This window comes from Centroberyx affinis, unplaced genomic scaffold, assembly GCF_046629955.1.
Source record: "Centroberyx affinis isolate AG114_WGS23_722 - 3 ecotype Tasmania unplaced genomic scaffold, CSIRO-AGI_Caff_v1 ptg002978l_1, whole genome shotgun sequence".
NCBI lineage: Eukaryota > Metazoa > Chordata > Actinopteri > Beryciformes > Berycidae > Centroberyx > Centroberyx affinis.
Window position 1 is genome coordinate 315,359 of NW_027281085.1, and position 17,886 is coordinate 333,244.

General features: G+C 40.7%; 1 protein-coding gene across 1 annotated transcript in view; it reads right to left on the reverse strand.

Annotated features, from left to right (window-relative positions):
* Positions 1-16,269, reverse strand: part of LOC139658866 (1-phosphatidylinositol 4,5-bisphosphate phosphodiesterase beta-1-like) — a 28,998-nt gene extending 12,729 nt beyond the window's left edge. Inside the window, exons 1-16 of the mRNA XM_071537038.1 lie at positions 16,171-16,269; positions 13,789-13,866; positions 11,908-11,976; positions 11,061-11,201; positions 10,887-10,966; positions 10,446-10,499; positions 9,248-9,323; positions 8,560-8,660; positions 7,455-7,618; positions 5,610-5,756; positions 4,802-4,959; positions 3,965-4,047; positions 3,656-3,740; positions 2,971-3,136; positions 1,764-1,819; positions 403-499 (exon numbers count right to left, since the gene is read on the reverse strand). Coding sequence (XP_071393139.1) covers positions 403-499; positions 1,764-1,819; positions 2,971-3,136; positions 3,656-3,740; positions 3,965-4,047; positions 4,802-4,959; positions 5,610-5,756; positions 7,455-7,618; positions 8,560-8,660; positions 9,248-9,323; positions 10,446-10,499; positions 10,887-10,966; positions 11,061-11,201; positions 11,908-11,976; positions 13,789-13,866; positions 16,171-16,269 — 1,654 coding nt within the window. The remainder of the gene's footprint in view (positions 1-402; positions 500-1,763; positions 1,820-2,970; positions 3,137-3,655; positions 3,741-3,964; positions 4,048-4,801; positions 4,960-5,609; positions 5,757-7,454; positions 7,619-8,559; positions 8,661-9,247; positions 9,324-10,445; positions 10,500-10,886; positions 10,967-11,060; positions 11,202-11,907; positions 11,977-13,788; positions 13,867-16,170) is intronic.
* Positions 16,270-17,886: the final 1,617 nt, after the last annotated feature.

The window sequence follows — 17,886 nt, forward strand, 5'->3', positions numbered from 1 at the left end:
CACACATACCACATACACACACGCATGCACACACGCACACACACACATACACACACACACACACACACACGTTTTCAGAGTGTATCTTGGTTACAACCACACCCTCTTGGACATCAAATTCAAGAACTTTCAAGGTCTCGTTTGGTGAATTTTTTTTTACTTATGATCTTGTCAAGTCAAGAAATCCTGGTGGAATCAAAACTGCTCTTATATCAACAATCAAATGGTTTCAAGCCCATCCATTATCCTTTTCCCAGAACCTTTAAGGCCTTATTTTATTTTCCTAAAAATCCACAAACTTTCAAGGATTTTTAAGCCTCATGTGAACCCTGCGAGAGAGTACAGACCCAAACATTCAATTCATTGTGTTTGTGTCTCACTGTATGTAAAAATGTTTCTTACTCTTGGAAGCTTCGAAGGAGTTGAACTTGGTTGGTTGGACGTAGTTCACCAGAGTTGACATTTCCTCTGTAGCCACTGCCTCCCGCTCCGCAGAGCCCTACAGTAAACAACAACAACAACAACAACAGGAGTAGTAGAGTGGAATCAACGCTTAATGTCTAAGAAACAGCTGCTAAAATGAAACTGTTTGCACAATACTGAATCGCATCGTATTGTATTGCATCTTGACAGGGCTGAATGGAGTTGTATTGAATTATTGGATAATTAAAATGTATCTTGTACATTGAATTATTGATTCTGTCAGTCTCAGAAGGAGAGATACACACGCCTAAGGAGTCAACTGTTAGCAACAGAAACAACAGTCCAACAGTAAACAGTAATAACCAACAGCAACAATAATAACAAGAGTAAACATCTAAAAGCAATGCCAAACATCCACATTCACTTTCTTCAAGTTTCTCTATTGCACTCCCTAAAACACACACACACACACACACACACACACACAGGCACAGGCACACACACACACACACACACACACACACACACACATTAACAATGCTCTCTCTCCCTCTTTGAACACAAATACACACACACACACATTCTCTCTCTCTCTTTCACTACCACACTCACTTTTCCTGCATCACGGCTATTTTCATTTATTCTATTTGTCTTTCTTGTTATTTTTGCATTTGTTGTTTTCGTCTCATTCTCCTCTCCTCCATGCTGAGTTTTGTCTTTTGGTTTCTGTGCCCAGTTCACCTGTCTGGTCTGTTTGCCATCTTGATTTTCTTTCCTCTCTTTTCTTTTGGATAGACATGTTTAATGAGCTCCTTGGGATTTCTTTGTTTTACCCACACAGATTGTACATCTGTTATCTGTTTTGTTTTGTGCAGATAAACTAAATCGAAACCCAATCAACATCACTTGCCTCCCACTCTTCCCAAGAAAAGACAATGTGTAACAGAAAACAACAATAAACCAGAATACCACTACTAACTCAATCTATAGCAAACGGTTACGACAAGAAAATGAAAACAGCAATAACAATGCACAGCAAGTGTAAACAACAACAAACAATAATGACCACAAGAGGACTAAACAACAACAAACTGCAGTGACAACAGTGAAAGTAAAGAACAAACAAGAGCAAAAAACAGCAAGTCTAACCAACAACGAACAACAACAATTACATTAAACAAGTAAATAAAAAAAGTAAAAGTAAAACAACAACAACAATGGAATAAAGAGTAACAACAACAACAATGAGAGTGAACAACAAGAGTAAACAAGTGTAAACAACGACAAATGGCAACAACGAGAGCAACCCCCTCCCCTCAGCTCTGTACATCACCACTGACCTTTTTACCATCATCATCTTCGTCATCATCTTCTTCCTCACTCTCAGCCTCCATCTCTGTTAAAGTTAAAATAACAGAAAAAAATCTTCATCTTCATCATCTCCATCACTCCCTGCTGCTAAAAATAATGAGTTTAAATTTTTTTCAGTAGCAGCAGCAGCATCATTATCATCACTCTCAGCCTCCGTTTCTGTCGGAAAACAAAAAATGCTGAATAAGACTTGAAATATTTGCATGTTTTCACTGACTGTGTTTCCATGCAGCCTGGTGAAAGGTTAGTAGGACTGATTTAATGGGTGAATTAAACTCCCTCACATAAACGCTTCATTCAGACCTCAAGAGTCCTGAGTCAGACTCTGAAAAACTATTCAGTGGGAGAAATTTCGCTGCAGGTAAACAGCTGATCACACTTCAACCACATGACAACCTGGCAACTTACAAATGTTTCCTAATTACAAAGAAACACACCATTAAGGGGAAGATTCAGACCGCAAGAGCTGTTCAGATCAGTCAGTGAAAGAATGAGAGATGCTGGGTTTAAACAAACCAATTCAACAGACACTGGGTTTCAGTGAAGCAACAAATACACATCCACACATCTAATCTCTGAGTGATATGACAAATTGGAGTGGAAAGCACACTGTGAAATATCATTTGCCCAGATGCTTGGGTGGCAGTGCCGCTGTCACACATTCATCATCCACACTAGTTTTCAGGCTATCAATTAGCATAAAAGAAGAGGGAGACATTAGACGTAAGTGACAAAGAGCAGAGTATGTTTTGGCGGTGGAACATGTGTATGTGAGAGGCGAGTGTTGTGAAAATGGACAAATCACCGCCACAATAACTGTAAGACTGTTTTAAAGATGAACACAACAAGCACAATTTGATAATCGGTGCCCCTAAATTAAAGCCTGACTGCACTTTCGCTCTACTTTGGCCTTTGGCAAAACTAGATGATGTGTGAAAACCACATTACAGCACTAACATGTCACTGCAGCATGGCGCCCAGTGTAGAAACACTGTAACTCCACCGCTGGCTTTGTTTACATAGTGATTTTTATTGTCTGATTTTTTTTATATATGACTGTCAGTTTGTCATAGCGAAACACATTTCACATGGATTTTGAGGCTGTAAAAAGTTTGTTTGCATTTACAAAATACACCTATACACCTGTGATTGTGTGTGTGTGTGTATGTGTCGTACCTCCAGGGTTGTTGCTAGGAGACACAGACTCATTGTTCTGATTGGCCGGTTGGTCCATCAGTCTCTTGGTGTCGGGGGCGTTGGCGGGTTTGTGGGATTTCTTGTTCTTGATGAGAATTTTGCCCATCAGCTCCTGGGGACTGGGCAGGGTAACGCCTGACTCCAGCTACACACACACACACACACACACACACACACACACACACACATGAACGCACACACACACACACACACACATATACAAGAAATCGATATTGTATGTCTCTTCCTGAATACAATCAACTTTTTATATTTGCTTAGCATTTTTTATTGCAAAGTAGTTTACATTTGATAAGCAGAAATCATAATAATGGAAAAATAAAAGAAGAAATAAGAAAATTTGACAAATTAATTAAGCAATAGACTAGGATAAAGACTAGAATGGAATAGGTGTAATGTATTTAACTGATGATGTAATGATGTCACTGACTAATAAGGTAACAACTTAAGTTATTACATTCTTTGTATTCTTTTAAGTTATTTCATTATTAGTCATTACTACTATTCTGTCCTGAGTTCAAAATATGTTGCATCGTTTATGAAGTAATAAGCAGTTTATAATAATGTTGTTATTACATTATCCTGTGTGTGTGTTTTTGTGTGTGTGTGTGTGTGTGTGTGTGTGTGTGTGTGTGTGTATTCTTACAGGATATTTGTCCAGAGGGTCAATCAACAGAGCTTCTCCAAAGATAGAATGACAGTATTCAGCCATCTTAGCCTGCTGCTTCAAACTGATAGATAGATAGATAGATAGATAGATAGATAGATAGATAGATCAGTGGGTGAATGGGTAGAGGAATGGATTGATAGAAAGACAAAAAATTTAATTCAACTTCTGTTGTTATCTAAAGTATTATCATTACCGGAACGCTGGTTCCACATCCCCAAATATAATGCGCCTACACAGAGAGACACACAGGTAGACAGACAGGTAATCAGAGAGAACGACACTCACGAGTCCACGTGGTTTTCGAAAGACAGTATGACAGGGAAAGGGGAAGTCTTGAAGGCGCACTCTGCGATGGCTTCTATCACTTCCTAGAAGAAAAAAGACAACAAGAACAACACTAAGTTACAGCGACAGAAACAACAACAATGTGAAACACTTTTGACTTCTCACTCCTACCAGTCTACCAAACTTGTTAAATGGTGAAAATGAGTGAAAATATAATATACCACAAGAATATGTTCGGCCAAGTGTTGCAAAATGGTTGACGATACTTACAACTTTGTAGTGTATTTAGGAAAAAGGTCCTAACTTGCTGAATCACCACAAAAATTACCTCGAAATTACCTAGATTAATTGCTTTTTTTGTGATCAATTATTTATTGTGTATATAAGGAAGGGGGAGCACCATCACAGTCACAAAAGTGACACAAGGCAAACTTCCCTTGTTTCCCTCCCACCAATCCACTCCACCCCCACCCTCTAGCCCCTAACATGAAGGACCAAGGCAGTGTACATAGAAAAAAACACAAAAACAGACACAAAAACAGCAAACAAACATTAACAAAACTACCAGTACAACCCACCCATTCCTCCCAACTCCATCCCCCTGCTACCCAGGAATCCCATGATCATTATAGACATAAACCAGCAGCATTCAGACACAAAGGAATTAGATAATTATGCTAATTTCTTCCATCATCCATGATAATATCCACAGAAATAGCCAAGAATATACATAAAATATATGTATATATATGAAGTAACCAAAGAATGTACAAATGGTATATACAGTATATATAATATTCTAAACACGTTAAACTAGATTAATTGCTACATGTATACCTTAAAGCAGATTTCTGATGTCATGGTGAAGCCGTGTGTGATGACGGGTTCCTCCTCAGCGGTTCGTCCTTTCCACACATCCAACTCCACACAGCGGCACCCGGCCAGGAGAACCTGTCTGTACATCTCTACTGAGGAGCTGCCTGCCAGCTGGCCGGCTGGGGGACAAGGATTTTAAAATAATATAAGACATTATGACTGATTAAAAAAACAAAGTTAACCCTCAACCATTCTGCACTTTAATTTCAGTACATTTACAACCCGTCAACAACAACTTTAAAAAACATTTCTGCAGGACTGTTACCTGCTCGCTGAGAAAACAGAATTACACAATGTACTGCAGCTGTATATTAGGATGTGATCCCTCCTACAGTTAGTTTTCCTTCATCTGAACCAGAGTGGAAAAGTTTACACTGCTGCATTTTTACCACCAAGCCTAATTACAAGCAAACCAGGGCTTGCAAACAAGTCACGACTCACAAGCAGTAGCTCACGACTCAGAAGTAGCTCATTTATTGGACTTTTCGGTAACTTGTCATCTCGTTTAGAGATTTTGGCAGCAGGGGAAAACCAAAAACAAGTCAAATTGCAGTTCCTGTAAGCAAAGCATGATGGACTTGTCTGGACTCTTTGCTGTAATCTCCCTTGTCTGGTCTTCATGCCAGAGACATGAAGAAATAGCCGAATATGAGCATCAGTCCAGGCTGCGGTTTGCCCTTAGTTAGGTTAGTTTGCCAGGTAGGATCACTCAATTATGGTTGAGATTAGAATTACACTTAGGATATTATGTGTGTGTGTGTGTGTGTACCTGTCAGATATGTATTATGAGATGAGTTTATGAAGTAGTGAGACAGGGGGAAGCTCATGTCTTCAGACTGATCCAGTTTTTCAGGTGGGATGACTCCGTTCTCATCACTGGACAGGTAGCTGGAGAAGGCCTGGAGAGAGATAGAACCTACACACACACACACACACACACACACACACACACACACACACACACACACACACACACACACAGTGAGCTTCCTCAGTATTTGGGCAGTCGCACATTGTTAGATGTTGGACCCCGCAATCATCTTTTTACCGTGAATGAAATGATACATGAAATGATACAAAAACCATGAGGTTAAACTGCAGACTGTAAGCTTCGGTTTAACAGGAATTTCAGCCCTATCAGATGGATGAGGATAAAGAGATATGTCCCCTATTTTACATTACTTTATAATGCTTTTCTCACCTATAAAATAGCTAGATAAGCAGTAGTGTCAGAATGCATCTTGGACTGTTTCCATGCTTTTTTCCTTTACCAAACAGGTAACAGTTAGCTTTGCACATGCTAAGGCATTACCAAGCATTTCTTCCTCATGAATAGCATGTGGAAGTTCTCAGCAACCTAGATATATTAAAAGTGTACAAGAACTTTGTAATTAAGAATAACTTTAGAAACTAGTCATGAAGAAACTGGACCAGAAAATAATAAGAGTAAGTGGAAATTATTCAAATGTAATGCTACAGAAACTACTTGCTAGTGCGCAGACTTTGCTAGGCACCTGAATTTGAGTGGAACAATAATAATAAACTTTATCTATATACCACTCATTTACAAAGCACTTTATAGGAAGGCATAAAAAACATGAGTTATAGTAAAATTATAAGGAGGAGATAACAATAGGAAACATTCTAAAGAAAATAGGTTAAAAGAGAAAAATAAGAGGGTACAGAATGAACACATTTGTTGAACTCCATTGACTTGGGATGATCTGCCACATGCCAAGTTTTCTTTGGTATAAATATTTCATGCACCCTCTTGAAGTGTCTCCCAAGCTCTTTCATGGTTTTTCTCACCATCTTGTTGGCTTTCTGGCATTTTAGACTTGAAAAAGACAACAGATTCAATTGTGTTGTTTAGCCATTACAAAGCCTGAGATGTACCACTGCCTACTCAGCTGTACAGAACAGTTAACTCAAGCGTGACGTGATTGCACTATGAGCTTGTTACAGAACCAATAGGCAAATCACCTGTCTTCATATGGAAATGAGCCAATTACTTTTTTGGAAGGGAGGAGAAATGAAAAAAAAAAGTCCACTATTGGTGGTATTTGGGATTATTACACTGCAGACAAAAAAAACAAAACAAACTTTTCATGCAACTGGAACGTGGGTGGGAACACAACTTAATAGGTGCTAGCTTTTGTTCTGGCAGGAACCAACACAAATGTGTGCACCCACCTGTCTCTACGTATGTGGGTGGGTTACAGGCATATTGCATTTTGCACAGAAGCCATGTAAACCTACAAAGTTAGGCTTACATGTTGCAAACAAATGCAGCTGACTTGCTAATGATGCCTTTAGCAAGCTAAAGCTATTGGAAATATAGCAAAAATCCACAGTCCGATCCAGAGACTGAAGAGCAAGATCCATCACCAGAGAATGCTTTAGTTGCAAGATCTCTCTGTGTGTGTGTGTGTGTGAGTGTGTGAATGTGTGTGGGAGTTATGTATTTGGGAAAAGCAATACAATATTTGAGATTTTACAATGGTATCTTGTGATTCAATTCATCAGTTAGTGATGTTGGTGTAAAAACACAGCTGTGTGTGTGTGTGTGTGTGTGTGTGTGTGTGTGTGTGTGTGTGTGCGTGTGTGTGTGCACCTTGCTTCAGCAGCGCCTGGTCGTATTGGTACCGCTCCATCAGAGTGTGTGTCTGTGCGGGGCGAAGAGGAGGGTAGAGGATTTCATTCAGCCGTGGGTCTCTCTGCTTATTGTTGATGAAGTCTGTCATCTGGTCAGCTGACAGCGTCCCATCGTCTCCTCCCCTGTAAGACCACAGGGTCAGGGCTGGGGTCAGAGGTTACAGGGTGTCTACGGGTCTTTAAAAAGTCTGAAAAAGTCTTACATTTAATTATCTGAATTTACACTAATCTCTTTCCAGACAATTGTAAAAATAATAGAGGATAGATTCTTTAAATTTATTAATATTTAGTCGTGGCAGAGTTTCTTATGTTATATTATATTACACATTTAATTTCCTGGTGTCCATTTCTTATACTGCTGACTCAAATTTTCAGAACTTTTATTTGATATTTTTAAATAGTCTCTTTTTGTTTCCTTTTAGTTTGGTTTTGAAAAATTGGTCCAAAATCAAATTTCAGATGGAATTAAAAGGTCTTAAAAAGTTTTAAATGTTGCTCTCTGAAACCTACAGATACCCTAAAGGATGAAGGGATGGGATGGAACAAGGTTTTTTTTGGGGTGTAGATGGTCTCTCTGTCTGCTGTTGATGAAGTAATTTATCTGGTCGACTAACAGCTCCACCATTTCCTCCCCTATTGAACAGAACAGAGTTAAAGCTGTGATTAATGCTCCAAAGTCAAAGATCCAGCTTCTACTCTTTACTCTTTCTCTCTGCACAGACAAAGTAGAGGAGAACAGAACAGAACAGCTAAACCAAGCAGAGGAGAATATAACTGTGCATAGTAGAACAGAAGGGAGCAGAACAAAGTGGAACAGAAGAGGAATTTTTATTTTAGTTGTCATTCACACATCAAAAGTGTCAAGATTGAACTTGACACTAAAGTAATAGTCCCAAGTCAGACCTAAAACTTCTGAAAAAAAACACTTGACTCAGCCTGCTGCATGAAAAAAGGCCTTGAGCTGATTAGAGGACAGGGATCATGGCTGTAGTTCAGGGGTTATAGTTCAGGGGTTAAAGTTCAAGGTCTTTCTGTGATCAGTCAAGATGTAGTTGTACACTTACTGCAGTTTAAAAACGTTGCTGAGTTCGGGGCGAGGACACAGACTGTCCAGGAAGCTCCTGTAGACTTCAGGAGTAAAGTCTTCCAGTTTAATACTGTCGCCCTGTCAAATATATAAGATGCAGAGATTAGCATAATAATCATTTTTGAATTTACAATAACTGAATTTGCCAGTGTCCAAGAAATCTCTCTCTCCTTTATCTTCATCCTGCTCTACACCAGTGTTTTCAACTTAAAAACAATCTTTTCAACCCTCTTCTCTCCCCATCTGTTATTTCTTTACCCATCACACACAATCCTTCTAGGCTCAGTAATGTTTTGTAACATCTGTTGTTTGGGTGCTGAGGATCTTACCATTAAATTTCTCACTAGGAAATCTAGAAATTTGAGCACATTTTACTGTTTCATGCAGTATAGATTATTCTGGATAAGAGCATCAGCTAAAATGTAAATGGAAAATGGAAGGAGAAAAAGCATAGGGTGGACTAAGAAGTGCGTGTATGCCATCCACAGGGAAGGTGAAAGCTTTCTAGAGTGTTCTCTATCGGTAATGGTAACAGTATGTGTCTTTGTGTGTGTTTAAGGTGTGTGTTTACCGATTCATAAAGCAGCCTGCAAGTCTCCAGGCTGTTCTCTACTGTTTACTGGCCGCCAATACTGTAATAATACAAATGTGTTTGGGGTGTTTACCCGTCCGTAGGGCAGTCTGCAGTTCTCCAGGGCGTTCTCCACTCTCTTCCTGTCTGATGAAAACAGGCGAACGATGCTGCAACAACCAGTGACATCACATCGTTATCATCTCATCCGTCATCACATCACGTCACCTCCCCGATAACCTCCTCCTCCTTCTTCTCCAAATCTTCTCCTCCATCTCCTCTGTCTCCCACAAAACCTCCACAAATTTCCATCTGCATCTCCCCCAAACCTCCTCCTTCATGTCCCCAAATTTCCATCTACATCTCCCCAAAACTCTCTCCTCTACCTCCCTCAAACCTCTTCAACATCCCCACAAACTTCCCCCTCTCTGTCCCCTAAACTTCCCCTCTACTTCCCTAAAACCTTCCCCTCCATCTCCTCCAAGCTTCTGCCTCTTTGTCCCCCAGTCATCCACCTCTGCCTCCCCCAAACCTTCTCCTCCCTCTCTCCCAAACTTCCCCTTCTATGTCCCTGAAACTTTCCCCCTCTGCCTCCCCCAAACCTTCTCCTTTACCTCACCAAATTTCCTCCCACATTTCCCCCAAACTTTCTCCTCTACCTCCCTCAACTGTCCTCAACATCCCCCAAATGTCCCCCTCTACCTCACCCAAACGCCCCCCTCTATGTCCCCCCAAAATCCCCCCTCCACCTCCATCAAACCCTCTCCGCCATCTCCCCCAAACCTCCGCCTTTACGTTCCCAAATTTCCTCCTACATCCCAAAGTTTCTCCTCTACCTCCATCACCTCCCCAAACGTTCTATTTTAGCTGCGCTTAACTCTGCTCTTAGCTTACCTTCACTTCTAAAATATCTTCCCTATTCTAATCTGTATCATTGCTTTATCCATCTTATGCACTTGCACTGGTTGATTAGCGGGCCACTTGTAAGCGGGTCTAGTAATGGTAAGGTTTTGCTTGAGCGCCTTCATGAATCGTGTCCTTATTTTTGCCTCACAAAGAACAAGTGCACATGGAGAAAAGATTGACAACACAAAAGGAGAGAGATTTTTTTCTTTTTGGAAGCAAGGCACAGGAAAGAGCAAAGTTTAAGTTTGTGTACATCTCTGCTGATTTCATTAGTCTATGTCCTCACATTCTCAGCCAGCTCTAATAATGTCTCCTGTGTTTCAAAGTTAACATTAAGGCAGGACCTTTGGCCGAAGACTAGGAGGCAATAACAATTAGGAACTCACTTCTTGACAGGAATTTTCCCCTCTGGGTTCGGCTGGAGCGTTAACCTCACATACCTGAAACAAAGAGAGTAGAGAAGATGTGTGTGAGTGCTCACTGTGCACCAAATGGTTTATTTCCTAGAGCAGAGATTCACAAACGGTCTGGAGATCTCCAGAAGACTTGAGGAGGTTCCCGAGGGTTTGGGTTAGCAAACTAAACAGAATAATAATATAATTAACTGATGAAATGTCAACAAGCTTGTTGCTTTTAAATCCTGGATGCTTTAATGATTTCTTAAGTAGATTACGCTTACACTGTGTTTAAAGTGTGTTAGTTTGTGTGTCTCCATGTGTGTATATCTTTGTGTGTGTGAGTGTGTGTGTGTGTGTGTGTGTGTGTGTGTGTGTGTGTGTGTGTGTGTGTGTGTGTGTGTGCGTGCGCATCCGTGCGTGTGTACTCACGCCTTGAGAAGACTGTGGTCTCTGTTGAGATTGTAGCTCAGAAGGTTGGAAGACAGAGTAAACAGCTCCTCACACCACAACTACCGAAATCAGAGATGACATCATCATCATCATCATCATCATCATCATCATCATCATCATCACCAATCCCAAACATATTATTGAGTTTAATACCTTAGCTTCATCCTCCTGTGTAGCGATGAAGTTGAGCTGGTTGACGTTAACCAGGTCTGAAGCCGTAACCACGGTAACCATGCGGTTCTCGAGCCGACCAACCAGATTCCCCACATCCAGCAGCTCCCGCAGCTTGGCCTCCTATTGGACGATACAGAGTGAGCTGGGGTTCCAACTGGCGAGGATGGAAGTAATTAATTACGTTTACTCCTGTTGCTGCATTTTGTGTACTTGCCATTCACAGTGAACGATCAGACAGCAGAGAAGAGAAGAGTAATCTGGTTTTACTTTATTTGTGCACTTTATTTTGTAATTTCCAATTTTTCCATTGAAAAATATCTCATCCTTTAAGAATCACATGGGAAAGATCACATCTAACAAAGTTCTCTCTTCTAAACAGTAAGTAACTTGACAGTTTGAGTTCATATTAAATTAGCTACTTTTTACTTTTACTTAAGTAGATTTCTACACCTGTATTTTTTCTTCTACTGAAATATTCTACTTGAGTAGGACATGCTAGTACTCTTTCCACCACTTCAACACAGAATGAGCTCCTATTGGTGGAAACAGTGTTATGATGGAAGCACTGTAATGCATTGTAAAATCATTCAGGAATCCCAGTGACATGGCTGCCACTGAAAAATCACAATGGCTAAAATCTATGAATGGCTCTGCTGCATTGGACAGAGCGGTCATTGAGTGAGAGGTCACTAAGAGGTCACTGAGAGGTCACTGAGAGGTCACAGAGCGGGGACTGGCTGGTAGACAGAGGTCATGCAGGCAGGAGGCATCACAGATACGCCACACAGAGGTGAAAGGTCAAGCAGAGAGTGAGAGGTGACGGTACCTTGGGTGTTCTGGTGCTTCTGCCGGTTCTGACATCTTTTACTAGGGTCAGGTCCAGTAACTCTGTCTCCTGAGGGACACACACACATGCACACACACACACACACACACACACACACACACACACACACACACACACACACACACACACACATAGGGAGTCAGCTGTTATCTGGGAGGTAAATGCTCCCTCCTGTTCCCTGCTGGGGATTTAAACCCACCTGGAGGGAGGGAGAGAAAGAAATTAAGTGTTAAGTGTGTGTGTGTGTGTGTGTGTGTGTGTGCGTGTGTGTGTGTGTGTAAATCAATGGTCACATGCTATCTACTGTATGCTTGCTCTTTGCACTGGCTCTCCAAGGTTGTTCCCAAGGCCTTTCAGCCTTAGTTTTTCTATATGCATGGACACTGAATGTACAAAATATTAGTGACACTTTTTTCATAAAGTACACTGATGAAGTGAATCCAGGTAGAAGCCGTTATCCCTTATTGATTTCCCATTTTAATCTATACTGATCACAAAGGAGCATATAGTGGATATAGAGGAGGTAAATGGGGATAAAGAGAAGCAGAGAAGTTGACAAGGATTTTTAAGCTTTGAGACAACTGACAGTATCAGCAAGATGTCTCTAATATTTTGTAGCTTCAGTGTATGTGTGTGTGTGTGTGTGTGTGTGTGTGTGTGTGTGTGTGTACAGTATGCATGTGTGTGCGTGCTTGTAAATCAAACGAACCACTCTTACAGTACACAATGAATTATTGTGTAGAAGGTAAGTTCAAGGTCTTGTCAGGCGGTGTGAGAATAAGTTAGATTCAAATGTAAAACAAAAAAATAAACGCCACAAAAGGAAAAGATGGATGATGTTGAGAAGGTCTGTTATTTTAGATTTTTGGTAATTGAGTTTTCATGGAAATTTTATGCTGCACTCCCATGAGAAGGATCATAACGTTTGATGTGTGAAGCTGCATTCTTAGGAACTTTTACAGGTTTACTGTACAAAGGATTTCAGCTAATGCCATTGCTGATTACAGTGTTGTAGGCTGTGAAAAAGTACCTAACGCAAGTACTGATAGGATGATGTAACATATTGGTGAGCGTGGGGTGCTAGGGAGTGAGAATGAGAATGCGATAGATGAAGATAGCTCCACTATGTATTGTCAGGCTCACTTAACATGAATTTTACATTAACTGGTGCGAAAAGTAGTGCCAAATGTAAAAAAATGTAAAAGGACACAACAGGGGGAATGGACTCAATGACTCAACTTGAACACAACCTTGGTGACTCGGACTTGGGACTCGAGGTTTTGGTGACTCGACTACATACAAGTCGTGTGCTAACCTCATTGTTTGAAGAGCAAAGATCAAGAGAGCAAAGAGTCTGTCAGTGCCAACCTCCAGAATGTGCTGTGCTGTGTGTTTGCTGTGGATTGTGGGAGATCTCCGCCAGCTGACCAACAAGCTGTGCTGAACTATAGTTGTGTGTTTGGTTCTTATTGTGTGTTCTCATTCAGTTCCTGCAGTGTATAACAGGTCTTATTTTAACCACAGCGCTGTCGGCACAGTGCTGTGGTCTGTGGTGGAAAAGTCAGGTGAGTCAGACACTTCACTCAAGTATACATCTACCAAACTTCATCACAGTTCATAGCACTCAGGAACTATTTTTGTTCTTTATTGAGCAGTAATCAATAAAAGAAAGTAAAAGTTCTGTTATTGTGAAAATTTGACTGAGCCTGATTGAAGCTGCACACAACCAATAGATGGATCTTTAATATTCTATCTGCAGGTGACATTTTAAGTGTTTAGCTATGTGTTTATGTGCTATATATGTATAGTATATGTGTGTGTGTGTGTGTGTGTGTGTGTGTGTGTGTGTGTGTGTTCAACCTTGTTTTGGTCAGTCCAGTAGAGGTAAAATCCATGCGGATCCACATGCAGCGTTACCGGAGTCACAGTAGACAGATCCTGGAGAGACAGACAGCGAAGACATGAAAACACAGACACAGTTCCAACATAGTACACATTGAAGTTCTGTCTAGTTGTCATGACAACATCCAACAGTTATCCCTGTTGCTATGGTAACCCACCATGACAGTGTTCTCTTGGTTCTAGGTGAAATCAGGCCCTGCAGCTTTCCTGATGCTTTGCTGCTGGAAAAGCTTTTGTATTTTATAAGAAGAGCGTGCTGAAGACGGCCTGTTGGTGTCGCTATAGTGAGCGAGTATCGACTGGCTCTGTTCAGACGAGAATCAAATTTCTGCTAGCTGGTTTAAAATTAGTTGCCAAAATTACAAGTTTAAATTTTAAATGTAAAGATTAAAAGTTTAATTTGATAAGCCAAATGCAGCATTCTAAAATTCAGCAAACTCAGCAAATGAACCTGTACTGCAATGAAAATAAATTCTACAATTTTTGTGATGAAGTAGAGATAGAGAATAAAACAGGACCCAGGATGGAGCCCTGAGGTTCCTCCAAGCTAATCTGTGCTGTGGAGGCTGTGCAGGAAACACACCTAATGTAAAGCAAAACTGCCTCACTGAGAGATATGATATAAACCAATTAAGAAGTGTCTGTAATTCTCAGAAAAAAATCTCTAAGACAGTCATTTAAGATGCTGTACAGGCAGTGCTTATGTCAGGTAGAACTGGAAAACCAAATTCTCCAACACTGCTAAAAGAAGAGTGTTTCTTATTCCTAGTAACACCGTCTCTGTACTATGTTTAGAACAGAATGGAGTTTTTCAAATAAATTATTTCTGCTCATATTGTCAGTTTTAATACTACAGAAATGTGAGATTGGAGATAGGTCTACAGTTTCTTTGAATGTTTTGGAACTTCGGGAACTTTACTATGACCTATTTTAGGAATCCAGATGGTATTTTACTTGATGAACAAAGAGATACAGTCTCCTCAGTTGTTTGTGCAGACATCTGTGATAATAGTTTGTTGTATTTTTTATTTTATTTTACAAAGGTTACCAATGCAAGTGTGCTGTCTGAACTACTTTCCTCAAAATAGTGCAGGCTACATACATGAGAATAAAAACCAGGAGAAATAGCTCGGAAAAACTAACAAGCTCCCTGGTTATCACTGGTTGGCATAGCAACCAATTCCATTTTTCATAAAGCACAGCTCATAAAGCCGCTTGAACAGCTATCTAACCAATCAGATTGGATTGCTGGAACTACATGTTGTAGAAATTCAAATATCCCACAACAACACACAGACACACACACACACATGCACACACACACATGCACACACACACACGCACACACACACACAAGCCTCAATCATGGTGTGGATTCAACAGTAGATTGGATCTTGCATAAATATGATTCACAATATTTTATTGCTCAGTACATCTCAATGCAAACATGCACACAGACACACACACACACACACACACACACACACACACACACACACACACAAACACTCTGTCTGTCTCTCTCATAGAGACACACACAAACACACACACATCAGATCTGTTTAGGTGGTGGAAACCATGCCAGTTACCATAGCAACCGGACAGCACGTTTCTCATTCTCAGCGCTCCGTACTTAAGCATACCAACACACACACACACACAAAACACACACACACACACACACACAGACACACCAAAGTCCACTAATATCTGCAGTTTGTACGTGTGTGTGTGCGTCTGTGTTTGTGCACATCAAGGTATTGAGTTGTGTGTGTTTTACATACACATAAAGACGCACACACATGCATACATGCATACCAATGCTACATATACCAACAGGTGGCAATAGAGCAACCGACCACAATCACTGTCTCTCTCTCTCTCTGTCTCTCTCTCTCTCTCTCTCTCACACACACACACACACACACACACACACACACACACACTGTCACTCTCTCTCTGTCTTGCTGGCATCTAATCCATAGGTGTTTACTGCCAAAGCTAAATCAATGAATAGTAAACACATCTGACAACATGGCACATTTCCTTCTGTCTCTCCTTTCCTCCTCCCCCCTCAATTCAATTCAATTCAATTCAATTCAATTCAATTCAATTCAATTCAATTCAATTCAATTCAATTCAATTCAATTCAATTCAATTCAATTCATTTTTTCTTACATTGCCAAAGCAAATATGGCTTTAATCTGGCTTTAATCTCAAGAAATATATAGTTTCGCTTCGGCATTTAGCACTTAAACAAATAGTAAATACACTAATCACTAATCAATCAATCTCTCTCTCTCTCTCTCTCTCTCTCTCTCTCTCTCTCTCTCACCTTACCTCGTCCCATTTAGTGAAGTTGCTTCCGTTCCTTAGTGTTCTTGAGACGGAGGGAGTCTGGAGTTTCAATGCATGGACCCCCGGCTGGCCGCTCGCCATGGTTTCACACACATTAACACACACACACACACACACACACACTCACAAACACACAAGCAAAAAAAAAAAAAAAAGATGCTCAAGCTCAGACACGGGGCTGCTGCTGCATCTCTGTCATCTCCGAGCCCAAACTCCTCAGAAGTCAGGCAGACAAGATCGGCTGCAGCATCTCCTCCTCTGGTTTGTCCGACAGTCTCTCTGTTGGCTGCACTTCTCCGTTGTTGTCTTGTCTTCCCTTCCCTTCCTCTCTGTTCACTCTTTCTTTCTTTCAATCCCCTTGTTTCTTCCGTTTGTCTCTGGTCTGTGTCTTCTTACTCTTCTTCTTATCCCTCCCTCTCCTCTTCTTCTTTCCTTCCTCTCCTGTCTCCCTCTGTCTCACCCTCTCTCCTCTGTTGGTGCTGCATCTCACAGAGAGATAGACTGAAACAGATGCCTGGGTGGGAGACAGGATACATGTGTGTGTGTGTGTGTCTATATCTTTGTGTGTGTGTGTGTGTGTGTGTGTGTGTGTGTGTGTTTGTGTGTGCGTGCGTGCACAGCCTCCACAAATTGACTCATCGACGACATGCGCACAACGGCAGCTTCCCACAGATGGGGGAGGGATGGAGAGGGAGAGGAGGAAAGACAGAAAGAGAGCTTGAGGGAGAGAGAGAGCAATAGACAGAAAGAAGAGAGTGGGAGAGAGAGAGAGAGAGAGAGATGGAAAGAGAGAGAGAGAGGAGAGAGAGGAAGAAGCAGGGGAGGGAGAATAAAAAGAGAGTAGGAGAAATGGGAAAGCGAGAGTGGGCGACTGAGTGTAGGGTGAATCAAACTAGGATTACGGTCAAATGGGGACAATTATGCATTTATCTCTAAATGTACAGGTTGGCATGACATTTTTTATTATACTCATACAACAGAGGGAGGAAGAGAGTGGGACAGATAGTGGAGATTGAATATTGTATCAGTAAATACCTCTGACATTAACAATTTTTGTTCACTAATACAGAAAATAATAATGAAAATACTAAAAAAAAAAGGACAAATGGGCATGAATGCAGTCAAGGACATGTTTCTCTGTAAATGCAAAATCTGATATCGCCCTATTTTGCTTACGAAGAGTCCAATGAAATACGGGAAGAGAAAATGATAAAGAGAGTATGAGAATGAGTATGAATAATGCTTAAAAGGAAGTGGCAAACAAGGACATTTAAGGACACGGTTCTGTAAATGTCTGCAATATCTGTCCTCATGTGTTGTGGTAAACAATAGGCATTGTAATCAAATTGAGTGAAATTTATCTATGAAGTGCTTCCAATAAAACAGGTTTGTGATGAAGTGCTTGCAGAGCAGCAAAGGACAAAAATACAAATAAAAATGCATCTTCCTCACTGGTTTCACAGGGGCGTTAAAGCGAAATTGCTAAAAACGTTACTTTTAATGCTATATCGTAAAGTCACATTTTTGTTTACTAAAATTGTCTATTATATAAAGATACATTGATTCCTGAAACAAAAAAACCCAATGAAATACTCATAGTAACATATGGCCTTATAGTCCCATGAGTGCCAAATTTTAGCTCTGCTATAAGACACAAGAACACACACAACACTGCCTACTGGCACGCATGAACACAGT